The sequence below is a fragment of the Aphelocoma coerulescens genome, chromosome 4 (assembly GCF_041296385.1).
Source record: "Aphelocoma coerulescens isolate FSJ_1873_10779 chromosome 4, UR_Acoe_1.0, whole genome shotgun sequence".
Taxonomy (NCBI): domain Eukaryota; kingdom Metazoa; phylum Chordata; class Aves; order Passeriformes; family Corvidae; genus Aphelocoma; species Aphelocoma coerulescens.
This window is the reverse complement of record NC_091017.1, coordinates 56661431-56688911: the sequence shown is the minus strand read 5'-3', so window position 1 is coordinate 56688911 and position 27481 is coordinate 56661431. Positions and strand designations below refer to the sequence as shown.

Genomic DNA, 27481 nt, shown 5'->3' with positions numbered 1-27481 from the left:
CCACTTTTAATGCCTTTTACAGATCACAGTCATCTGTGAGAACATAATGCAACAAATTAAGCACTGTGGTATCACAGACGGACACAGGCTTAGAGGAAACAACTGCAAAGAGCTTCCTGTTATTTGTGAATTTTTGTTCCTTACCTTGTGAAAAAAAATAAGAATAATATTGAGTATTTTTTAAAAGCTCCATGTCAATTATAATAAAAAGTTAAAAGCCTTGATACTTTTATTCTAAGATACCAGCTTGGGTTAAAGCACAGACTTCTGTCTTTCCCATTTAAATCTGAAGCTGAAGTAGTATTTGCAATTGTCCTTTCTGAAGAAAATAAAACTGCTCTGAAGTACATCACACTATAACCTAACCTTCTCAATACCTCCATAAACAAAAAATTAAGAGGCAAAAAGAGTGCATTTTACATTTAGATTGTGCAAAAATTAAATTTCCCTCAATGGGGGAAGGCTGAAGGAAGTCACAAGCAAGCTTAAGAATTAATATTTTTTATTTACTGCTTGGTAGTATAAAAGTTGTATATAAACTATTTTGTTAAAAATACATTTGATATGCAAATTTAGGAAAAGCAGACTAATATGGCAATATCCATATCCCTACAAAATAGCAGTGTAGTGTTAAAGGCGATAAAACAGGCACAGTTTCTAAATCCTCTCTTAGGTAGCAATGCATAAATTCAATTCTTGCACATATCAGGTCTTATAATACCTTACATAATTACTTTATACACGTAAACCACTTTTTACATATCCAACATCCCTTTTATTCTACGTATTTTCAATGGAATCAAAACAGAAACTACTTATTAAAATAAGTTAAAAAATACGTATTACTGTTTAAACTTTCTGACATCCTTTTGACATTTATTTGCAGCACTAACCCAGCATGTAGCAAAATACAGTATCAAGAGAAACTGCTCTTTTTTTAGAAAAAGCTTTGGGGACAGTCTGTAACTGTGTATCTTCTTTCTGAAAATTATTTGAAAACCACTGTTTTCTCCAATGCTCCCTTTTTTCAGTAACATTTTATACTCACAGCTATCAATCTCTTGGAAACTGAAAGCTAATTACTACAACCAATACTAATTAAATCTTCTAGAGGTATTCTTCACACAAATAATCACACGAAGCTTAACGTATGCCTATAAGATGAGGTTGGTGTTTATATTGTACTTAAATACTGAAGAGATTTCACAAACTGAGTTTAAATTTATGGGAACAGGAATGTTAAACACTGAAGTTAGAGTCCTGGCCAAACAGTTATTTTGGGTTCTCAAGGACAGACAATTATCTCTAAAAATATCCATTTCAAAAAGAACAATAAAACATTTATTATTTTCAAAGTTTGGTTGCGTAGTGGTGGGTTTTTTTGGCAAATATAACATCGCTGAAAAGTACATATTGATAGGTCCAGTCAGTATCTTGGGGATACACATAGAAAGAAGACCATCAGCAGCTCATACTTTCAGCAAGAGTGAAAAAACTTGATGTTTCCTGGCAAGACATGGGAATAACTAATACACAAGCAAGAAGAATAATTTTGTACACACTGATTGTTAAACACTGCACAAATCAATGAAGAAACACAATTCTCAGATATGAAGGAGAAACACAGTTTAGAGCACTTGCATTAAAAAGATTGAAGGTATCAATTTAAAATAAATCCATTTCAAAAACATACACTGATTTTCATTGAGTTCATAAAGCAAACTAAGTTACAGTTGTCAGAATACAGTGCAATCTCTACTAAAATGCATTACATTAGAGCTTATATTCTTAGGCACTCAGAACAATTGATCTTTTTCAGTTTCTATTACACAGAAAAGTTTGCTTAAGTATTACAGAGATTTCCCTCCCCAAAACAAGTAACAGGACAAAGCAGAGATCATAAGTAGATACAAAGAATTAACATCAAATATCATGGTAATTTTAGCCTTAAGTCCCAGTTAAAATATGAAGGGAGTAACACTGGGTTAAGATTTTGGTGCCAATGAATATAGCTACCCTCAGTCCAATAAAGCCACTCTGAAGCACTTTAGTATATATTCCATAAATTTTTTAATGCCAAATATTCCATATCCTTATCTAAGGGTTGAAATATGTTGCCTTAGCTTAATAAGGAACCTGTGGGTAAGAACAAAAAAAGAAAAGCAAAACTATTAGGCACTCTTCAAATACGAGTGAGCAGTTGCAAGAAAACAGGAGAACAAAAGGCCTTGAGGAAAGTAACCTCGCCAAGAGCTCATCCAAATGCATAGGAAAAGATGCTCTTCAGCCTATGTTAAGTAGTAAGGCAGAGGTATGGGTCTGGGGAACAACAATTTAATTTAATTTAATCTGCATATAACTGAACGAGTCTCTACTGTGAAGTACCCTGCACAGAGTTCGAGGGCTTATGTACTAAAGGCACATATGGAGATTTGGCTGACATAATTATTTCCTTGTATGTTTTACTTGGCTACAAACAAGTACAAACAGATTAAAAGAATATTTTCATCTTTCAAAGGCTGACTTTTATCTTCAGCAAACACTTGTCAATTCTGGAGTGGGCAGAACAGAGAAAAATCCAGATGGACCACTGGGGTGAATGCAGTTTATCCACGAGGTAACCGTATTACTCTTAACGTTGAGCTCATTAAAAATGCTTGTCTAAGTACAAAAAAAAGTTTAAGACTTGATAAAGCTTTTACCTTTCCTGTCCAAAAACTTGTATGTTTGTTTTCTTTCCAAGATGAAGCCATTTGTTATGATGTCCACACAGCTCAACAGTATTTCAGTGCCTAAATCTTACTATTTTACTGGTCAAAAACCATTAAGTATTTAACCTTGCAGGAACGACATCACAGAACTTGTAAAATGCTACACTGCCATAAATACATTTCCTTAAATAGTGTGCATCTCTTGCAAGTTTTCGATTTTCTCCAAAGTGCTTGCAGACAATCTTCTTATAAAAGTTCCACCTGTAAGAGAAGAAAACAATCCTAAAAATAAACCTAAATAGCAAAATTAGTTTTAGTATGGACACACCAATTAAAAAGTTAGCAGGTGCTCTGAAATGAAAAAAAAAAAGCCACAACTGCATGAAGTAGCTGCCATGCATTCCAAGTTTAGCATGTGAAATCCTAAAGAGGAACTAAAAATTGATCTAGTACTCTTGAAATGCATGGACAAACACATGGACAAACTGACAAATCACACCACAGTGCAAAGCACTAGAAATGGAAAATGTTACATAGCTTCAGTGTACCGGTACCAGCTTTCGTTTATCCAGTAGCTTAAAATGGATGTGCAAGAGCTCAACTCAAAGTTTTGACTTCAGTTACCAGCTGTGTCTCTACTACTCTTTTTATGTGCCAGTAAGCATATTTGAAATAAAATTAACTGATGAAATGGAGTCTGCTGAGAACATGGACCTTGAAGACATAGAGAAAACATGCCACAACTTCAAATGATGTAGCCAGCAAGACACTAGAGATAAGCTGAAACACTGTACAGGTCACTTCAGAACATGTCAGTTTAGGGGAAAAAAAACCCTGGACTTGAGAGTAGCAGTGAATACAGGCCATCAGCAATGCTACTCTGTTCAGGGACTGTCCAACTCAGGAATTCCACCTCACACAGGAAGTCTCAGTAACAATAGTTAAAGTCAGCCACGAGGCACAAATCGACTGCCTCTGAATGACAGAAAAACCTTTTCTGGAAGCAGTTAAACACACACTTATGTCTGCCTTCTTCCTCTGCATCTGAAGATCTGAGTCAAATCCCCCCAAACTATAACCTTTATGTAAGAAATGTATAGACTAGAGGCACAAAAGTCTTAAATGCTATTTATCTACTCAGTTTCAGTAATCAGCTACAATAATTTATTAGAAGCCTGAAATAAGTAGTCGAAGTAAAGCTCTAACTACTACCTGTTTACATGTGAACAGCTTCTCATGCCAGTAAACAAAAACTGCTCTAGAACCATGCTAGGGAACAGTATCCTATCCTTTCAAACAAGATCTGGTTTTTTTTCTAGTGCACATCAAACAGACCTGGCTAGTTTCCTGGATTTACAAAATAACTCTGTTGGACTGCAGAGACCATTAAAATATTCTGCTGAGCCATTTCTCTGCTATTAGAACATTTGTCTTCAGAAGGGGAAAAACTTTAATCCTAAGGGAAGTTCTACAATAAAAAGCTGCCATAGATGGACAATTTTTTTTACAGCTTTACTATAATATCTCTGTAGAGAACAACTTATTTTTAAATTAAAGTAGTAATGGTTTAAATTTATGAAACTTTTAGATAATTACAGGGAACAGCTTTCCTATTTAGGAGAGGAAAGAACAAATTAGAGAAAAAACTGGACTACAAAACATTTTGAGTGATTTCAAAATGATGCAGTTTTTTTAATCAAAGTGCACAAAAACTTATTTTCATATATGCCCTATTCTTTCTATTTCTCATGCTTAAAGAGAAGATAACTAGCTTGCCTTTAAGTAGAATAAAAAAATCATACTATGAACAATCTGATGATGTTCCCACTAAAGATACAGAGAAGAAATAAAAATAGTCACAGAACTAACAAAACAATTAGCTGGGCATGGAAATGCCAATCCAGTGAAGGAAAATGTTATCTCCTATTGCATTTAGCTAATACTGATTTTTAAAAAGGGAAGAAATAAAAACCACACCAACATAAAAAAACCCTGAGCACAAGGACATTATTCTGAATCAGAAAATAAGAGTGCAGTCTGCCTTTCACTGACATCTGTAGATACTTCACAGATTACACTGCAACAATGAAACAGCAGCCACTAGGGAGCCCTGATTTACCAAAATGTGTTACAGAACAAAAAGGGAAACAGCGGCACATTGGCATAGACAAGCATTTGTCCAGTCTGCTCTTATATATGTCCAGCAATAAAGATGCTTATTCCAATTTCTTAACTTTTGAAACCTGAACTCCACCTTCTTGCAATTTAGCCTATCATTGTCTTGTTACTCACTGGAAAAAAAATAATCAATTTACTTCATTACCCTCCATAACTTTTTTAATATTTGGAAGCATACCACATCTCCAAGTCTCTCTTCCTCTATTGCAATGGTTCAAAAAAACCTGGGTATAATATAGTGACACACAGTGAGACATAAAGGCCAGACAAATACACTCAGCTTAGTTCAACAGTCAAACCTGTGCTGCCAGTAAGGGTTGGGAGGAAGTACCCCACTGCATATCAGCTCTCTGCTTTAACCTCAAGACACTCAAGGGCATTAGAGTCTTGTTGCTTTTCTAAATAGACCCAATTTCCTCTTAGGCATTTCCCTCTTCCATTTGAAGTTACCAGTAGTTTGACACAACATAATTTTATCCTCTCTCTCAGCATACAGAGAGTTTGGCACCATGCACTTTGTTCACTTCCTCCAGTACATTTACTGTGTAACCCCAGAACCTTTGTCCCTCAAGGGTCAAGTCTGAATTTTGAATCACATTTGTGTAAAATCACCTTTCCCCTTCATATCATCCATCAGCATGTCATCAAATAGAGGCAAACCATATTAACTTCCAGGGTTTTTTTCCCCCAACTATCTAAACTGTTAAAAAAAAGCCACAGTTAGGGTTGCACTTCAAAACCATGCCAGACGTATTTTTCACATGCATAACAGAGTAACTCAAGCAATTCACTGAAGTTTAACGACTCACAAGAAAACCCCAACCGCCTGGCTTAGTTAGATCCCTGTGAGACCAGAGTTTCATGTCTCTCCACTGCCATTAGTCAAAGCTCCACAGATCTATCAGAGAAGTATCTAGTAAGCAACCATCTTATACAAGCATGCAGTACAAAGCAGCAAGCATAAGGAAGCACTGTAGTTATTGAATAACTGTAGTTATTCCAGTGATACAACTGTCAGTAGCACTTGTTTGTTTTGGGCAATAAACATGTTGCCACTAAATCTGAGCCACTGTTTATTGCAAAAAAATTAACATGCAGACATTTTATCTGTTGGACTAGTGATGCCACACCCACAAAGAAGTTTTTATTTCAACACCTACTCTAATTACAAACTTTAGGTAAGACTTTGATGGATAAAAAAGCTTTTATTAATTTATCATTCATTGAGTGATAAAATGTAATTTTTGCAGACTTGTGTAGAAAATTTTGAAATTGAAAGACAGGTTTCCACACAGAGCTGATATTTTCAGCTTTACTGATTACTTTTACATATTTCACAACATAATACTTTCAGTATGAGTTCCAAACATTAAAATGTTTGATACCTGCATTTTACTCTGAGCTTTTCCTCTCTTGCATTTCCTGTTTCACAGGGGAGGCGGGTGCTTCGCTCCCTTCCTGTTTCGCAGGTGTGGCAGGCATCTCACCATTGACACTCTCCACGCCAGTAACGGACATCAAGCTTTTCCGTTCTTTGGAGTTTGACTTGTGATCCACTTTGGTGACTCGAAATCTGAGGTGAGCCAAAGAAAGTTCACTTGTATTTCCCCAGAGATCAGTTAGATCATTCTCAGGACCAAGAGCATGGCCAGGAACAAACTTCTAGGTCCCAAGAACAGGATGTCAGAACAGACACCTAACACAGACCCTGCTTCACTTCAGAGCATCTTCTTTCCTATTACCTGCAGATATTTACAGTACTCACTACTCCTGAATCACACTTTCTCAGGGTATTGTGTTTTGAAGCCAGAATCCACAGATTGCATACCACTTCTTGGAACAGCAATTTTCAAAGACAACTACAACATAAGGTAGGAATTAAAAATAACCAAGAGAATGAAGTGGTTTCTGTAGTCTCACAGTTACTTGAGAAACACCAAATTCAGAGAAATTTATTAGTATGCAATTCTTGTTTCTTTTTAGCCTGTATCAATCAAGCAAGAGCCTTAGATTTATACCCACCATAAATGTGCATCTTTTTACACAGTTCTTAAAAAAAAAACAAAAAAAGAAAATCAGATTTACTTCTTCCAGAAGTAACTTCAGTCTAATAGTAACAAGGCTATAAAAAAAAAAAATCACTGATGTTATAAACAGAGCAGAATCAGTGAATATCTGATCCAACACCAGCCGCTGTAGCATTCCCAAGAGAAGTACACAACAAAAGGACCTAAGCCTTACCTTCCCACAGAAAGGACTGTAACTTCTCCAATACGACTTCTTCTGTTCTCTTTAGATTTTTGAGCTGGTTTTATAAGGTGCCATCGTTTGTGACTACAGCGAGTACAAACATCCTTTTCTACCACTCCTCCAACAGTATGGAAGTGATGACCTTTGCAGCTGTGTCTGAACGGAACAACACCCGGTGACAAAGGAGTCCCCGGACTCATTGGACTCTCAGGAGAGGTAGGTGGGCTGTAGGAAAAAGAAACAAAGAAAATTTAACATTTACTACAGAATACTGTTTCTCAAAAAGGAAAAAGTATGAAATCCAACCTTCAGTTATGTCTAGTGAATATCTAGTTTTTACAGGGAACATTTATTTGTGAGAATGTCCAGCTTAAGGTTCCCTTCAATAGTGTATTTTTGCAGTTAGAATCACTTTCACGACTTAATTCAGCTGCAATCATGTGGTTAAGGTAACTAACACAAAAGACAAGGAAATCAGGAAGGAAAAAAATCAGGCTAGAGTAGAAGAAAACAGGTTATATGAATTTATACTGACGACAACATTTAATAAGCTGATTATAGTCACAAAAGAACTACCTTGGAGAACTACAGAAAGTATTTCAGAATTATTACAGGATCTCAAGAAACTCACATAAGAAGAGCACAATCCCACAATATTGAAAGGAGGCAAAACTAAAATGTCTACCACAATGACAAAAGGAAACAACAGATCATTCTGTTTCAGGGGGAAAAAATAAAATTGTAAGTACCTAGAAAGAAAGAAAAAGCACTACAACCTCCAAAAGGCATTTGAGAATATCTAATCAAATCAATCTGATTTTCTTCTTAAACAGACAAACAGATAGCAGAGATAGAAACCAGATGTACTTTTTTGGACTTTAGCATCCATTTTGACACTGTCTTGTAACAAATTCCCCTAAAGCAGGCCAGAGATCATGAAAGGTGAAATAACTGTAGAGTAAGGTAGCATACCTTGTAACAAAAAAAAAATGAAAAACACATACAGAAAGTGATATATCTGTAGTTGCTATGAAACTGGAAAGACACACTAAATGGGGTCTTTTTGGTCCTGATGATATTCAGTGTTTTAAATAGTTCACTGGGTAACAGAATAGAAGAACAGCTAAAGTACCCATAGACTTTGGGTCACCCATAGTAACTTGTAGAGGTCAAGATAAGGAATTAGAATGATGAGAGCAGAACATGCATGTGAAAGACATTTACATATACACAAATCTTACTAAAAATACTGGATGTATTCTAGTAAGGACAACACAAATTTTCAGTGTTTTAGCAGAAAACCTTTACAAACCTAGATTAAAAAGCAACGAGACAGATGATCATTCTTCAGAAAAAGAGGATCAGGAGCTGAACATGAATCATTAACAATGTTCTTGCTCAAAAAGGACAACTTAACAGCGGAAATAACAGAAATATAACTTGTGAACCTAAATTTACATTACTCAGCATTAATCATGCCACATCTGATCCCACTGTGCAGGTTTAGAAATGTTATTTCAAGAAAAATACTAACAAACTCTTTGGAAGAGACTCCAAAGGGGAACAGAAAGAACAAATAAAAGAAGTAAAACATGCCAGAGAAGACTGGAGTTACTTGGATGCTTATTTTCAAAATAAAAATATTGACAGGAGGTATTTAATGGTCTTCAAATAAACAAGAAAACACTATTAGGGAAGTAAAAGTTGTTCAGCATCTGAAGCAAAGACAGAACTAATGGCTTCATATGAGAGAAGTGTAGATTTTACTCAGCCATTACGATTGCTATAAATAGAAAGTTTCATAGTGCACTGAACTTAAAAAAAACTACAGTGGATTTCTACTTAATTACAAAAGCTTCAGGAGTATCTGTCAAATTCTGTAAGAGCAATCATTTTTCCCTCCTCCTTACTTTTCATATTTTAATTTACCACTGAAACAATGATCTAAAACTCCCAAGACAACATGATCCATGCCTATGCAAAAAATTCAAACAAATATTTCTACACCACCACAGAAAAAATACCTATAGTTGAGAAGAAATCCCTTTGGAAATTCAGGGTTTTTCTCAATAACCAAGCCTCTCACCATTAAAACACACATTTAACTTTGCATACTCAACTCAATTGTTTTGCTGTAACTATACAGCCCTACTTCTTTTATAGGTGACACAATTCTACTTGAACTTTCATCTCCTCTGCCTTGAATATGAACACAGGGATATATATGAAGAGAACTGAGAGTAGTACAGATATAGCTAAAAGTACTCATGTTGAGATACAAGCACCTTTTCGCATATGACGCATCTACAAGTTCTTTTACACATACAGTGCATCTAAGGCAGAGCTGCTTTCTCTACATAATTATCTAAACAGGTGTGCAGTGAAGAAACCAAAGAGATAGGTCAATCAATGTTTATTGCCACAATTACAAAGAAAAAAGTAAACCAAAAGGAGACACAGAAAGAGATGTCTCTTGTAAGTTAGATTCTATACAGATTAAATGAGTGCTGTTCTGTTCTTTGAAGTCAGAGTAACTTTGGACATAACTTCACCCTCAAGTAAGCCACTATTTGCAGCATCTGTAAATCTTTAGCCCAAAATGCAGTAAAACTGTATCATGCAGCTAGAACACATAACCAGAAGAGCCAGTCACTAAGCCAGGGTATATGTTAAAATTTAGGGACTCAAACAACAGAAAATCAAAGTATTATCCTCTTAGCTGGTAACTCAAGCAAGTGATGTAGCCTTAGAAGTGCTCAGGAAACAAAATCCTTTGAAAGGGTATGTTTTTAGTTGCCTCAGGAAACATGCATTAAAATGAGGAGTAATTACCTTTCAGGTTCAAAGACACTGCTATCTGCTACCATGGCCTTTAACACATCAGCATTTGCTGCAATGAGAATAAACAGAACTCTTAAAAGTGAATGGTTCTAAATTTAAAAAAAAACAAAACCAAAATTAAAGTTCCTCAAAGAAATTTCATCTAAAAGAAAGATGACTGCATTATGTATATCTCCAAAAAAGCGTAAGAGAAAACTGCAGAAAAAAAAAGTTAATGTAATTCTATTGATAGTCTTAACATGAGCTCCTAAAATTGCAGTTCATATTGCACTTCAACACTCCACCCTAGTACACACCACGAAACACAGCCATCTAAACAAAACTCTTGAACAAGGTCTCTGAACCACCTCAGAAGTTTAACACAACTTCAGATTAAAAACATCAGTTTAAGTGAGCCCTACAAAATGCAAATTCATTATCAGCTAAGAGCTTTCAATTGCTCACTTCTTATCAAAACATATGGGTTACTTAATCCCAATCTCAAGGAAAAACACATAAGCTCAAAGCACTAATAGTCTAAAGAAAAAAAAACCAAACAACAAAAAAAAGGCCCAAACAACAAAACCCAAAAAACCCCACATGCAAACCCAAAACCACCACTTTTCCAGAGGTCTAGTCTTCAGAGGTAACTCAAATCCAGTTCAATGGTTAGAACTCTGATTTATACAAATGTAAAATTAAAAAGCTGAATGCTCTTATCCTATAAAAACATCCAGTCTCCTAAACTTTTCTTCTATTGGGCAAATACATTCTGAACTAATCAAGCATTCCATGGGGTGCTTAACTATGATTTTATTTTCTCAGTCACATCTTTCTCTTTATCCTTTACTTTGCACACACATGAAGATACCATGTACAGAATTCAACATTAGTGCTATAGACCCAATTGTCTCAGTTACGCACAAGCCTCTCATCAGACAAGAGCTGCAAGAATCATTTCAGGACAAGAAGTTTAATCTAGTCAAACATAAAAGTTTCCACAGGCTTTAAACACTACCACTAAGAAAGCAACATTGAGCTTCTACTTCACAAACAAAGCAAAAGGCTGAAACAAAAAAAAAAACCCCAAATAACTAAAGAGTGAAAATATCTGTAAATGCATTACCTGAATTTACCATACAAAACAAGTAAGTAAGAAACTTCTTTCAAGTAAGCAAGAAACTTCCCTATTGTCCTTGAAGCAATTGCCTTGTGAAGATAATCTCAAAGAGCTAAGAATGAACAAATTGGTTATTAAATGAAAGCACATGAACACACCATATATCAGACTATCTGAAAAAACATACTTGTTATAGAAAACTATCACAAGGGCTGATAACTTCAGTGTCACAATACTATACCTTCATTTTTCATGATGTAGTTAACAATTTGTCCCACAGTGTCACTATTCTCATGCATAGTTTCATTCATTTCTGTGCAAAGAAATAAATATGTGGTCAGCATCCTGGCCTTATGAATCAAGAACTGAACTATTTTAAAACAAAATAATGATACAAAAAGTCACAACCAAAACTGAACACACAACAAAAGAAACTACATTTTTAAAATATGGCAAGATCTGTTGCCATTATGGAGGGAAAGCTTAGATAAGACTTTATCGTCCTTATTCAGTAAAAATATGAACACAGGTTTATCCTCTGTACATCAGCCCTAACAAATTCACCTAAGAATTAAATAAGATCAGCATTTTCACAAACATACTTCAAAATTCCTTCTCTAGCTAGTAAGGAAGAGACAAACAAGAGGGCAGCATTTCTAATCCCAATAATAGGGAGAAAAAACCCAAAACAAATTGTTAAACTGTCTCAAGTCACTATTCTAAAACAGGTATTATTGGCTTTTAGTATAAGGGGGGATTCAATTTAAGTTTCCACCACATCTACAAGGACAAAACAATTGATTAATTTTAAAAAAATCTGAAAACTTTGGAACAGAATGCACCCATTAACAATATTAAAAGCTTCCCTAAAATAACCTGCAAAGGCCGAAGAAGATTAATGGGGGAACTAAAACAATGAAGAGGCAAAACTGTGCCCTTCCCTAATAATTGTTATAATACTTTATTTAAAAAATGGGGTTGAGGCAAGTTTGATAGGCTAGATTCTAAATTCTTCTCGTAGGTAGTAAATTAGAGGCTTCCCCATCTCTGTACCCACGCTCCATCTTAATACCCACAACTTTGCAATATAAGTTAGACACAGCTAGATCCTGACACTGAGACACAGGGAGGGGATGTCTCCATTTCATTAGCACACACCTCACTGTCCCACTCGGGAACTAATAGACCAGACAATTCCACTCACTGCACAGATGCCCCAGGCAATTAATGCTTAAGAACACACTGACACATCATTATTGGACCGAATAGGTCTACCCTTACCACAGAGCCACTGTCATTTGCACTCATTATGAACCTACTGAAAGAAATTAACTGGGAGAAAGGAAAAGGCCCAGAGTATTTACAAGTGACTTGACTTTTGTTTTTACTTACATTTTACAAATGCTATACCAGGTTACTGTAGCCTTTCCCACATGATAACACCCTTTTTTTCCCCAAGTAAGAACAGATGGGAATACAGAACAATAAAAACAAGGGCACAAATGAACAAACATTAGGATAAAAACAAAGGTAACTTTAAGAAAAAATTATAAGCAGCAAGCATTACTTAAAACAGAATGAATATATTCAGTCCAAAGGCTTGGTTTTGTAAAGAGAGGTGAGATAAGAATGACAGCACAACAGGAACAAATTAGGATTGCAAAACATAAAACTAAGATTTTAGGCTTTAAATGGCAGCTTTTGCCACTTCTCAGCTAGCACTATGTACACTAATACTTTGTTGTTAACAGCATGTAGAATGCAGAAAAATGATCTGGTGACTCCAGCTGTGGAGCTGCAAGCAAATATACTGATACTTTGATCCCTCTGTAAGCTCTGACTTGATGTTAGCAGACTTGCATAGGAAAGCGGAACACTCCTAGTTTTGACTGCCAAAGATCAAACCCCAAGTGACATATAATAACAAAAATATTATTTTTAATACTGCTTTGATGTCAAATATAGACACAGAAATGACAGAAGTGTCACAATAAATTATTTCATAGTAGTTGCAATGTACAGAAATAGGCATTTGTTTATTAGACTTGATTACCTATTTTTTCATCAAGTTTTTCTTCTTCTACTTCTTCAGCCTCTGTTGTACAACGATATCCTTTTTTCTTAAGGACATGGCAGATAAGGATCCCCAAGAGACCCATGATGAAGAAAACAGGAACCAAAGCAAAGGCAATATACTCTAGGTGTTCAGCCTTGCCATCATTGCCATCCGTTTTAGTTGTCAAAGTAGTTGTCTGTAAGCCATGGCTTGACAAAACCCCGGGAACCTCTCCATCTATGTAAATCAATAAACACATTTATCACTATACACTGTAAATCACTTGAAAGAATTCAGAAAATTACAAGCATGACCAAATCCCCACAGTGTCAATGCAAGGTACCTTCTGTGATGACGACAACAATACTCTACTGGCTGGGAACTTACACCAGAAACAGCAGATATTCCCTCTTCACCAAACAATTACAAACATCTAACATCCAAAAAGCCTGTGTGATACTTCTTCAATATAACAGTGAAGAACCAACAATGTTCTAGCCTGACAGGCTTGTAATCTCAAATAGAGGGCTCACATATTTCACAGAAGAGTAACATCACCATTGCTCCTTGTTCACATCTGTGAGCAAAATGCCATACCACTCCTCCAATCCTAAATTCATGCAAAATTACCAATAAAATATGGATCCTTCCCTAATACGAGAGTAAATATTTAAGGATTTAATATTGACCTTGCACAGGAAAAGTATCAGGTGTGAATGAAATACCCTTGATTTTTATTTTTCTTTTGACAGTGGGAATTCTCAATCTACCCTTGCTCATCAGAATAAGGTGGGCTCATTCTTTGTTTGTCTCAGATTTGGAAATCATTTTGTATTTAAACTTGAAAGAGGACATGAAAGAATTATTTTTTCTTGCAAAGAATTTAAGTTGAAGCACTGTCACACACTAGCTCTATATCCACAATTAAGCACTTTTGTTTCAAATAAGTTCTGAAATTCACAGATGTAAATTCCATGTTATAAACTGGGATTTTGACCTATCAAAAGTATAGAATATTTACATTAGAAGGGACATCTGAAGTTCATCAGTCCAAATGCTGCTAAAAGCAGCACTGATTAGATCAGGTTTCACAGATAAGCTCCATCTAGATCACAGACATCCCACATTTCTGGGCAACCTCTTCCAATATTAACACACTTTTATGTCCAATATACACAAAGAAACTAAAAACTCAGTAGATTCTCAACCATATCAAATATAAAAGTATAAAAAGTTCAACAGCTCAGAAAAATCCAAAATTACATGTTGCATACTCAAAACTTTTGCAAACCCTTAGAGCTTATACACACTCCCCATCCCACATAATAAAGACTTAAACATTACTATGCCAAATATGCAAGAATGTTCCTGCTTTTCTACCTTCTATTATTCTCCTCCACTCCAGCCAAAACCAATTTTTTTTAGTAGGTAATAATGACAGCCAGAAAGTGTTGGGTTTTTATCCATGTATTTCAAGATATCTTCCATCTACTTGTATTTAAATGGACAAGGAAACTCACAATTAAGCCATTCATCAAACTCACTGAAGAATTGAAGAGTCAACAGAAAAACATTTCCACGACAGGGACACTTTCACAACACAAATGTCTAGAATAATAATCCTTCCCTTTCAAAAATAAAAATGGAAGCCTGCACAAATTTGCAGAAAGAGCGTTATTCCATAAAAATCTCCTGCACCAGCTGCATGACTAAGTTGCATTCAAAAAACACCAGTAAGGTGACAGACGGGGAAGAAAAGTTAAAACTGCAGTTTGGTATTTACCCTAGTTTTCTTTATTCCTCTAGAAACAGTAAACCTTTTATTTTAAAATATTTCTGAATTTTTCAGAACAGTCTTGAATTGTCAGTTGAGTAGTATGCAATACACAAGACTTGCTCAAAGTGGAAACAATGGAAATTATTTGAAATAACAACTGATAAACCCCAATTAGCACAAAGGAAAAAAAAAAAAGATGTATTAAGTATTTCACTAAAATATTTTTTTTAGGAAATAGCAGAAATGCAGAAAAATGGAAAGAAGTGCAAACAAATTACTGAACAGATCTCAAAACTAAATGTTAAAGCAAAATCTCAGGATATTTGCTTTGGACAAAACCAGATGGTCTAGTTTGTTCTCAAAACCAAAAGAGAAAGCTATTCACTTTTAAGAGGCCAGCAATTCTACACGACTGCATGCAGAATTTACCAACACATAACCTTTAGAAGCTCCAAAATATGCCTGAGTAGGACAATTGAACAACATGTACAATTTAACTTTAAGGCTGCAATTGTTTTATACTGCAAGGAAACAAAAAACAGGACAGAGTAAGGGATACAATCATATAACTGAGAAAGTTGATCTTACATGCAGTTTATCTGCATTCTACAAATCTATAATTCATGCTTTAATATACCAAAATATAATTTCTTTTTTTTCTAACTCATCAGGTAGCAACAGCAACAAAGTCCCCCACTAATCAACAAAGTAGTTTCATTTACTTTCGAGGCAGGAGAAAAGCCACCACACCAGAGAAGTATTACTTGGATGACTACAACATCTCAGAATCTAAGAAATCCAACTGAAACAGTATACATCACAAGCTCTTAAGGGTATTAATAAATAAGCACCTTTCATGTTCAAACAGAAGACAAAAACAGGCAGATGCTTTGGATTTTGTTGCACTGTATCCATGTTAAGAATGAACAGGAAATATCTCCCTACTAGCAACAGCCACTTTCTAGTCAAGCTATTTTGTGGAACATCCACAAAATTTATCCAACTCAACTTTTTAGATTTTCTGCCTCTCTTTGTGGCACAGGTGACATGCATTGCCCAAACAAGTATCTATTTTCTCCACAACCATGGCAAGGCAATTCCCACCAAACCTAGAGAGCAAGGGGGCCTTATCACATGGATAGAGGTCCAAGCCTCAGGCTTTCCAAGTTGTGGTTCACTGCAATTCTCCAGACGCAAAGTGGCTTTAGGAGGTCCCTTCCCATTCAGTTCTCTGCTACCCCGCTCACACTGCTCCTGACAGACTGTCGCCCTGAAAACAGTTTTAAACTGCATTACTGAGATAACCAGGTTTTAAGAAAAAATGCCACAAAAAGTCTTCAGTTTTTAAGCAGTCATTTTACTGAATCAGTACAGCCTCAGGTTCAGCAAACTCCTCTGTTAAGACAATCCACTGACTAAGTATGCTGAAGTGGGGAAATAACAGTGAGCAAGGATAGCCAAGTGCACCTAGAACAAAGTTTCCCAGAGTAATTGTAGTAACACAGAGCCATAGTCTCAGAGTATGTTCAAACAATAAGGGCAAAATAATTAATTACGTGCAAAAAATTCTTAACTGTGAGAGCAGTGAGACTAGAACAGGTTACTCAGGGAGGTTGTGGATGCTCCAACTCTGGCAGTGTTCAAGGCCAAGTTGCATAAGGCCTTGAGCAACCTGGTCTAGTGGGAGGTGGTGCAAGGAGGGTTGGGACTGAATCATCTTTACGGTAAACTCCAACCACTAGCATTCTGTGATTCTATTAAAAAAAGTATAACGTCCAACACAATTATTTTTAAATCATCAACCTGAAACCCCATCAGTTTGACATAACCACTGAAAACATAGATACAATTTAACACCATCACCACCCCCCAAGAGAGCAAACTGTCAGGAACCACTGGGGTTGAAATTTCCAGCCTACCTAGTATGTAACACCTGTAAAAGTCTGCATGTTAAGAACCATGGTTTGACTTTCTTTGTTTCCTGTTTCTTTTTCTTCCTACATAATCTCTTTTATGATTTATGACTTCTGCTTCTAGACTGACACATGAAACCCAATGAGAAAACCTCAGTAGCTAAAATCTCATCTGCAGTCTACGTGATGATAATCTAGACAAATGCTCAAAAAACACATGCAGCCTATGCAAGTTGAAAGGAGAATTGTGCCTGTACTGGCATTTTTTCTACTGACAGAAGTATGTTGAAAAAATCATAATTTATCAACTGAATACTCTGTAGCATAGATTAGTCTACTAATGGGGTTAAGGTTTATGGAGGTTTTGAACTAGGAAGGAAAATATATTTAGAAGTATTTTTTTAATTTAAAAATTAATTAAATTAACATGGATATTTCAACATACCAGTTTATTTACATAGGCCTATGTGCCTTTTCTTTGGTTGTAATTAGATACCTACAAATTCAACCTCCCATTAAAATTCAACAAGAAATGAACAATAGCACAGTATTTTGCTTATTACTAGTAAAACATTAAATCAATAACATTTTTATAAAAACAGTTCATTTACACAAAGTCCAGAAACTGCTTGATGCCATTCATTTTATGTTCAGAGATACAAAAATACAGCACAAGCAAAGCAAAAATATCCTAGAAGAAATTAACTAGCTGAATCAAGTACTTGGTGCTGTCTAACCTTGTAAGTAGAGCAAAGCACTCAGCTTTCATTATCAAACACCCCACACAGTTTGCCCTCAAAACCCTCAGCAATTATGACATAATGCAAAGCCAAACCCTGAGTACCTGAATGGGCAATGTATTTTATATAAGTCACAGCTACATCACTGATTGCACATTCCCTATTCCCTTTCCCTAGAGGCACATTATGCTCATATCAGACTGTTGACAGTCTACCTCATTCTCATGATGTATGATGCTGCTCCTCAATGGTTTTAATCAGGCCATAGCAATCTTCCTTAACTTGAGTCAATTCATAAAAGAACTGACTTGTTTCAGTGCTTTGCTGTCCTGGCATTTTTATACACCAGTCATTGTATACCAGTCTACATATGAAAATTGCTTGAAGATGTAATCTAAATGAAAATATTAAGGAGTGATATTCAGCACATTTAGTGATGCATTAGCTGTAACTAATAAATTGCACTCATGCTACTAATTCAGATCCCATGTACTCATTTGCTTAAAAATGAATATATACCAAGTACTGTAATTGAGTATTGCCTGCCCTTACTTAATCCTTACCTAAGAAGTAAAATATAAAGATAGACAACCTCAGACAAGTCTTTTGGTTCTAATCACTGTTACTCAGATACAATGGTAGTGTTCTTCCACCTCAGCAATTGCTCAAGACAATTTACAGCACCTTCAGGAAACAGAATATGAGAGGAAAAAGTCAGCAGAAAAATGAAGAACTATTTCGTCCTTCATTAAATTGCAATTTTTACATGGCCTAGACAAACTTTTCACAAAGCACATGAGAAATTTCTAGAAATATTTAATCTTAATCCTGTCTTGCTTAAAGTACAACTCAGATTCTTGAAAAACAAATCCTTTTAATAACCAAGATCAAAACAGTTTAGTTCTTACATTAGCAATATACAACTCAGCATTAAATTAATGCAGTTTTTCTAAATCACCTATACTACATCCAAGTATAATCTACATCCATCTGATAATGTCAAGCACATTCCACTTGTTTTTTTATTATTTAATTTACAGAAAGTGGCCCATAAACAACAATGTAATCTTCTCTCTGCTCTACCGGTAAAAAGCCCTACTTGGTTGCTCTGGATTTTGCCCATTCTGCCCATGCCATTTATCTTTTATGGCACCCCTTTTAAAAAGGTTTGTTTACCTATTATGAATTTGATTATTCTAGCAATCTACCTGCTAAAAATAAATACATATGTATTCACTAACTTCTTGTCCATAAAGTTTAAGGAGTTACAGGATCATATTCCCTGCTTTCAGGCATGAAAATGAAACACAGATATCAATCTCACAGTATATGGAAACAAACTATTATTGACCTTAATGCTAATTAATATTTAAACAAATTAAATATGATTACACACAAACTAGTTAAGTACAAGACAAATGAAATACTACACTATGGCACACAGTCTGTTCAAACATCTCAGCTAAGCACAGCTGGAAAAGATACCTCAGTAGCAACATCACTTCTCCCCCTCCTCACCATTAACGGGCCAGTCCACCCATGTGCAGAACCAGGGCAATCACTTAAGGTTCAAAATAGAAAATTGTTTGCATGGGTGGGTTTTGGTTCTTTTGGAGGGTTTTCTGGCGCTTTTTTTGTCTTTTCCTTTCTTTCATATCTGGATCACCTCCGGTTCAATTCACCACACAGACCTACACACTGCTGCTAAAAGGGCATAATCAAAGCATTGCTTAAGCTTTTTGTGGCAATGCCACAATGAGAAATGGTCAGGCAGACTGTGACACCAGCTCCCCCGGCAAGGAAAAGACACCTGATGATGATACCTAGTGCTTCATCCTCTCCTGGCTCTAGAGGAAGTGTACTTTGAACTACATTAAGCACTAATGACACTTCCTACCTCCAGGACAGATATTAAAGGTGGATGGATCATAGAATGATTTGGGTTGGAAAGGACTTTAAGGACTATGTAATCCCAACCCTGCCACCATTGGCTAGGACACCTTCACTAGATCAGACTGCTCAGTCTGGATGTGCTCTTTGATTTATAGCATTCATCTTAAGTATAATTTAGCGTAAAACATCTTTCATTTTAATGTACATGCTTTTAAATTCAGGCATAAAAATAAGAACTCTGTGTCTATTAGCTCAATTTCCTAAATACACTAAATACCTCACTGTCAAGAATTTAAGAAACTAACTTTACTTTTAAAGACTTGAGTTTTAGTGAAGTTAATTAAATGCCAGCTTGCATCTCTTGGCATTTCGGAAGTGGTGGGTATTTCCTTAAAAGAAAAGACGTTCTTTCATTTGGTACCTTCAACTTACTCAGAGATAAAGCATTCTACTACAGCTGCACTAAAGGTTTCCATTACCAAGTCACACTTAATTTTTTTAGATTCTTAATTCAAGTGCTCAGCAGTGAAATCACTTAGGTAAATCATTTACTCTGATGGTAATCATGTACCCATTTAATACACATCTTTAATTATTTTAACGATAGTAAATTTAACAAGAACAGTTTCATGCAACTTCAAATTAACTATACTTTTTATGAGTTACCTGATTTAAATAGTATTTATCTATTGTGGACACTACAGTCAAATTGCTTTCGCAAAACTAACCGATGAAATTACTAGCAATTTCAATCACAAAGACAAAACATACCACCGCCCAAAACATATATACAAAAAAATAATTAGGAAACAGTCAGGCTTCTCTGCCTTACTAGTGAGGTGGTAGCTACAGAATAGAGCAGACAAACTAGAGAAGTCAGTAAAGAAGGGGTTAAAAGAAGTTTATTTTCTAGAGGAAAAAAACCCTTAAGTGACGAAAACCTATTGCCTACCACTTGCTTTGTCTATTGTTCAAGGAAATTGTACTTCAGGGAATATGCTTAAAGCGAGTAACAAAGGAAAAACACCTGTCATCGAAGAAGAACATTCAACACGTTTGTGAATTCCACTTAATTTCTAGCTTCCTTGTAGTAATCAGAACCTACAACCAGAAGTGAAATAAGCAGGAAGTGAGATGACAAAAAGGAAGCCACATGATGAAAGCACATACTGACAGCTAGTAACACACTGCCAACTGCCTTAGAGGTTAAGCAGGGCTGATTAAGAACTTCTGTTAAGAACAGACCTCAAAACCTTTATTAGATCTGTCAAAAGCAGTGTCTCAAGAAAGTGAGCAGAAGGACCAGCCACGTTTCTTTAAAGCTCATTCTAAGTGCAGCTACATTGTGAACACCAATAATAAGACACAGGCATCAAGTCTCAGGCATGACCCACCTGAACATAATACCAAACAGCATCCATGGTACCCAACACCGAGCTTTTCATAGTAACTCAGGCTGGAGCCTGCTAAGAGTCCTTACATTAGAGACAAAGTCTCTGGCTTACCAAAGTCACTACAAAAAATTTTGACTGTAGGCAAATTTTGCAGTAGGTCTGGAAAGAGAGCTTTCTACTCTGAGAGACAAGTCTCCGCACTGACAAGTTCTTTACTAATGCCAATTTTTTCTGAATTACACACCCTATCAACAAATTCAATAAATTGTCTGTAGAAAGTTTTAGGCTGGCTTCTCTGAAAGCCTGAGGGTAGGGATTCAGAAAGGAGCTACCTGCTATGTAAGGTAGGTCCTACTCACACCAAAAAAAAAAATACAGCTAAAAGTATTACTGTATAATGCATATAAGACTCCATAATTTTGAGTGCTGAAATAATTGTAATAAGCATTGCAATTCCCATACAGCCAGAGAGGGCTTGTTAGGGAAGACCAAACCTAATAAATCATCAGTCACCACACACCATGAAGGTATCTGACATTATCTAGAATGCAATGAAAAAAAAATAAATTAACAGTATATAGAGCAGTTTTGTCCTGTTGAAAAAGGGGAAAATTTAAATATAAAGGGAAGTGACAGATTTAGTCTCTTCTTTGTGCAACACAATACATGGTTGATAATGCTGCATTAGCATATACAGAGACAAAAAGCTTATGGTTCACTGTTTACCACTACTAAATTGCAGTGCTTATGGTGTAATGGCTTTGGTCACTACTTGAGCAGCATAGAGCTCCTATAGCAAAAATAAACAGAATTGGTGCTTTACATTTGCATTTCTGTTGGAAAACTGTTCCTCAAATTTCAGTTTTCAAATAAAACACACCCTGCAAACAGCTACAGTACATTTAATAAAGCACACTTCACCAGTATGGCCATTAAAAAGCAATGAAATAAAATCCTTCCTGAAGACATCAGCTATTTAGAACTATTGCATATCACTGAATTTGCAAGTGCAATTGGCATCTAGTGAGCAGCATTAAATGAATGCCACCAGGCACATTATATCAATGGACTTATGCAAGCTAACAACAATCCTCACTGGTTTACAGAAGTCAAAAAACAATTTTAGCCCAAACCAATATATCTCTAGTATGAAGAGTTATACTGTGATCTTGAGACACAGAAGATACGTTGGCAGAAAGCATTTGTAAAACTCTGAGAAGAAAATTCTTTCATGGCTTTTGCATCTCTTGCCAGACTTGCCAACCTTTAGCCTAAGTACAATCCTATTCACCTAGATATACTACTAAATTGCTGCTATAGTTATTAAATCCTACAAATGCACATAGCATACCAAGAGTTCTCCACCCACATAACTGCCTTCAAGCCCAATAAAGGAATCCTGAATATAAACATTTGTAAGAAGTCTGTATAAGCCTACTTATACACGTCCTTTCATTTACGAAAACATCTGTTTATAGCCTCTTCAAGATACCAGTAGTAGGTAAACTGTACAGTAATCACAACATGTATAAACATGCAGTAATATGCTTAAGTAACAGCCAAAGAGCAAATTGTTTTTTTAACTGTTAAAAAAAAATATATATGGTGATGATCAAGAAGAGAAGAAAAATCCACAATTTCTCTCCTCCTCCTCCTACCTTTGCACAGAAAACCTCAGGTCCTTAGATAGCAGCTACCACTAGCTACCAGTCAACACAAATATGAAATTCAAGATGCTTAATGGTACTTATTTCTTTCCACTCTCCTGAAGCATGCACTGGACAACAAGCCTTCCATTCTTCTTGCTTTCAGAAAATAAATAGCAGGTAGCAGTTACCTCGAACCCTTCTGATCAAGCTTGCCTGCACCAAGTAATATACAAATACACAAGAGGAACCACAGAAAGACAAGAAACACTTCTGGATTTATTGTTTGCTAGTAACCATGGCCATCTTAACTGTTTCCACTAAGTTGAAAGTTTACTCTCAAACAAGCTGGTACACTCTTACCCATGTCATACCATCCAAAAGTAATATAGCTGATCAAGCTGAAAGTGGAAATGCACATCAACTTTTAATACAAGTGTTTGAGCATCACGGACAATGCACAAAAGAAAGCACTTCAGACTACACAGGCAAGAAATTCGGTTTCACTTTGAGATTATTAGTACCGTAACAGTTGGGGTTAGACATAAACAAAGAAAATGCCATTTTAAACAAACTTCCTCTGGTGATTGTACGTGTGCGAGGGCTCTTCAGAGTTCTCAAGGGTTTTTTCACTTTTCACTTCCAAAACCTAAACGCTAAGCCAAGTTTAAGCTCAAAAGTGAGGGTAAAATAGAAACAACTTTTTAATGCACGTCTATCTTAAGAGCCATCCGATGCCAGTTAGTGAATCAACTACGGATGAGCTGCCAGACACGAACTCGTATCGCTCATCATCGTTCTTTTTTTTCCCCCCCCGGCCATAACCGACTACATCAACAGGCCGGGGTGTCGTGTCAGTAAGCACCGTTTGATCGCTGGGAGCACTCGCAGCCCGCGCCGGTTCTCCAGCCCGCCCGAGCGGGACCCGGCAGCGCCCGCCCCGAGCGCCCCCGCCGCGCTCCGCTGACAGGCGGGAGAAACTTCAGCCGCTGCCGCCGCGGAGCCTCTTTGACCTCTTCCCCGCTCGCTCCCCCGGGCTGCCCGGCGCTAGGGCGGAGGCGGACGCGCCCCTGCCCTGCCGATCTCCGCGGGCCCCGCAGGGACTCGAATGCCGGGGACCCCGAGGAGCCAGCGTCGGCACCCAGCCGAAGCAGCGGGGTCAGCCGAGACATCCGAGCGGCTAAGTGAGGCCGCACTGCCCAGCGAGGTCACAGCCCGCGGAGAGCCGCAAGGGCCGAGGGGGTCGCGGATTGAAGCGTCCCACCGCGGCGAAGGACCGAGGCCGCAGCAACCCACCGAGAGCGGAGCTGCTGCCCAGCCAGTCACCCGTCAGGCCCAGCGATGGCGCAGTCGGCGGGATCCCACCGGTCGCTGCCGGAGCCATTCCCGACGCCGTGCCCGCACTGCTCCGCCTTGGCAGCGGAGCGGCCGCCGCCGCCCTGCCCGGCCCAGCGGCAGCGGGGCGCGCCCTGCCCGCACGGCGCCTGCGCGGGGCCGCCGGCCCGAGGCGGTGCTGCAGCGCGGCGCCCGCCCTGCCGGAGGTGCTGTGGGGAACCGCTGAGCTCGGGGTGCCCGTGTCCAGCTTTAACGAGATGCGAAGGCGTTTCTTACACATTCCTGTGGGGATTACCCCGAGGGCGCCCCAGGCATTAGTTTAATATTACAACTCCCGGATGTTATTTCCTAAGCCCGGCCACCCCCTTGCCCCCAGAGCCCGGCAATCGCAACGCTGGGGTGCAGCGAGGGGGTGAGATGGGCGCGGGGCAGCGTGTCCTAAAGGGCCCGGGGCGGGCTGAGGTGACTTCCTGACGCGTTTGCTTGGCATTGGTCGTGTGGCTCCCGAGCGCCTGGGGTGCAGTGCCACCCTCATGGAGTTGCCCACGGGGGAGCCTCTCACCCAGACAGGTTTGGGTGTGTCTCCCTTGACACCAGTGGGTTTCAGCTGTGGCCAGCGAAGGCTCCTCTGCCACTGCTGCTCCAGGGGCCGTGCTCACCGTGCTGGTGGCTTCTTCGCTGCCAGGGCGTAGTATGGCTCAAGGGCTGAGGAGGTATGACAGGAACAATTACTCTGCACCAGCATGGAGCCCGTTATCAGAGCTGCATCGAATTGAGCTGCTTATTGTAAGGGCAGGGCAGTGCGCCTGCCTCAAGGAGCCATGTGAGGGCCCTGTGGAAGTTGTTGTCACCATTGCAGCATTAACACCAGGACACGCAAGTGTTCGGAAACTAAATGTGGCCCTCTATTCACTGTCACTTAGCATGTGGGGGCATTGCTTGCACTCACTCTGTTACCTCTTCCTGTCCACTAGGCCTCAAATTCATACTTTCTTCCTTAAATCTTCACTGCTAAACTCCAGCTTAGTTTTATACTCCGGTAAACTAACTTCCATGCTTAGACCTTGGCCTACTTTGTATTTCACCAACCGCAGTTGGACTTTTCTATTGACACAGCATGAAACTAAAGACTTACTCTTGTACCAAGGCAGAGGCAACTATAGCTTCCCAGTACTTCCAAATACAATACTCTAAATTATTCTAATCTAAATAATTTATTTACTTGCTTTTACTGATTTTGAATACCTAAGGTAAACACCACTCATTTAAGATACAATACTGCAATAATTATAAAGACAGATACTTTTTGGAATGCATTTTTTCGTCTGGTACCAACATTGTGTGCAGAAATACCATTATCAGCCCCTAACTAGACCTATCTACAGGTAGAGTCAGAATACCAGACTGCCAGATTCCTGTTTGGGACAATCAGCCCAGCTGGTATCTCCTCCCCTCACTATGCCCCAGTCTCCTTTTCTAGTAAAAAAAGTATGCAGAAAATTATGTTCTCAAATATAGTACATCAGTACCATTTCTGCACTTGACAAAAATAAAGTGTTCTGAAAATAATGAAAGTTTTAACCTTTTTCCTCTGTGCTTGACTGTCAGCTCTATTCATGGTACTAACTACAGCCACTATTTTTATACTATTTTTTTTTCAGTGATACAAGTATTAGAAGATTAGGGTGATTCAGTATCTGAGATGTTTATAGTTGGAAATACCTCTTCTCAGTCAAGTAGATAACCAAGAACATGAAAACTCAGATGTCTTCTTACTACTTGGTGGGAGACTTATCTGTTTATTAACCAAACAAATGAGGAACTAGCAGAACTGTCCTTTTCAACAGAATAGGAAGTCAAGCAGCAGGACACAGGGTTCTTTGCACTTATAAAAACAATTCTTTCTTCCTCTTGGGTTTTCTACAGAAAGTACTGCTGCTCACTTGACTTGCATCTGCTCTCTTAAATTTTTATTTACTCTTTTTGAGGGTGTGGTTCTGTATCAACTGCTCTCAGTGTCACAAAGGTGACAGACTCGGAGAGAGAGACAATCCTCATTTTCTTTTGAGTGAAGTGCTGCACTGCAGATCCCAACTCAAAGGAAATGGCAAAATGCAGCAGGATTACTGAACCATATCTGCCTCCATGAAACGAGCTCTCCAAAGGTAGGCTTTAACTCAATCTCCCTCTGACTTCAGAAAGAAAGACTGTACGTTTTATTTGTTTTTTCCTTTTAAGATTAGAGAGCTAATCTGAGTTTACGAGCAGGGAATTGGCACTATTTTTGTGGCAGTAGCTTCCTGCCCTTCTTCATCCACTGGAACACCCCTGGGCACAGGGAAACTAGCAAATTAGCTTTGCTACTAGAAGATCTGTGAAACCACCTGTCAGCTTTTATGAAAAATAATAAATCTCACTCAAAACATTACAAAATTTCTTTAACAGTCAGTTCAACTAAGTTGCAATAAGGTTTAATTGGTGGCCCAATCTATGTCAGTTATTTCCTCATGCTTTCTAGAATGTATCTTCGGTTTGTTACTATTACTAGAAAACACAATCAGTTAGGAAACATGTAAGCAGTTTTTCTATTGCAAACTAGTCAATAAATTTTCTTTAATTAGTATTTGGCTCTGCTAATTCTTGAAACTTCATCTCCAAGCTAAATTCCAGTGTTGACTTTCTTTGTTGGAAGACTTTTTCTGGATTTCATTTTTGTTGGTAATAATGCCTGAACAGACCAGACAACTAACTGTCCTCATTTATAAGAGTTACAGAAAGAATAAATATTGGCAGAGGTAAGTAGAAGACAGACACATCTTAAGTAACATGGTCTTAAACATCAAAACAAAGAAAGTGACACTGGAAATTTCACATCATCAAGCCCTTCTATGTGACTTAATGAGATACTTTATACTGAATTAGCAGGATGCTAATTTCACGATTAATTATATCTACATAGTTACGTATTAAAACAGATCTATTTCAAGTATGCACAAATACCTCAGTGTAAAACTAATCCATGCTAGTGCTAGTAAAATGTGAATATTTGAAATTCCCTTTGAAACTCAAATTACACGTATTCCCACATAACTTAATTGCTCAGTTTTATTAGTAGAATCACAGTTAAGATTGTTTTCTAAGCAGCCTTTCTCAAGAATTCTTTGTATGTATTACATATATATTCAAGGTGAAAATACTTCCAAAACATTTTAAAGCTTCATCCAAATGCCAGCAGTATTTAAAACACTTATATACATCAAAGAAGCACTCTTTGGGAGTGGTAACTCACCTGACGGTGGTTTACTTTACAGATGAGAATGAGCAAAATAGTAATGTAGAAATGTTAAAAAAAAAACTTCAGGAGCTGGGATGATAAGGAAGAAGCAAAATAATTTGATGAGAAGATACTGGGTAGTTATAAAACTCAAGTTTAATTATTGCTTTTCTTACAGACTTTTGTTTTATATATTCATAAGCTCAATTTCTCCTTCATAAAAAGCAATTATCAATCTCTGTAGGACTGACACCTTCCTAGTATGTGTGTCTGCAGTCTGAAAACAAGAAAACCTTGTATAGTTGTTTGTGGAAAATTATATATTAAAAAATAAAATAAAATTCATAGACCTAGATAGTATAACCTGCCTTGGT

General features: G+C 37.5%; 1 protein-coding gene across 2 annotated transcripts; it reads right to left on the bottom strand.

Annotated features, from left to right (window-relative positions):
- Positions 1 to 485: 485 nt before the first annotated feature.
- Positions 486 to 23962, bottom strand: RELL1 (RELT like 1). Of its 2 annotated transcripts, XR_011150736.1 has the most exons (8): positions 23795 to 23962; positions 13133 to 13372; positions 11321 to 11392; positions 9972 to 10029; positions 7131 to 7364; positions 6275 to 6462; positions 2703 to 2972; positions 486 to 2136 (listed from the first exon to the last, which is right to left on the bottom strand). XR_011150736.1 is itself a non-coding variant. In XM_069014299.1 (7 exons), exons 1-6 carry the CDS (start codon positions 23880 to 23882, stop codon positions 6282 to 6284), a joined length of 873 nt encoding a protein of 290 aa, XP_068870400.1. In that variant the 5' UTR covers positions 23883 to 23962; the 3' UTR covers positions 486 to 2972; positions 6275 to 6281. The 2 variants fall into 2 exon arrangements, 1 of the variants encoding a protein (XP_068870400.1); XM_069014299.1 differs by having other exon boundaries at positions 486 to 2972.
- Between the last annotated feature and the right edge of the window lie 3519 nt (positions 23963 to 27481).

Coding starts and splice junctions, on each gene's coding strand:
- RELL1 (XM_069014299.1), bottom strand. CDS start 23,882: ATGGCTCCGGCAGCGACCGGTGGGATCCCGCCGACTGCGCCATCGCTG. Junction 7,365..9,971: donor AGTGTCTTTGAACCTGAAAG/GTAATTACTCCT, acceptor TTTTTCCTACAG/CCCACCTACCTCTCCTGAGA. Junction 6,463..7,130: donor ACAGTCCTTTCTGTGGGAAG/GTAAGGCTTAGG, acceptor GGCTCACCTCAG/ATTTCGAGTCACCAAAGTGG.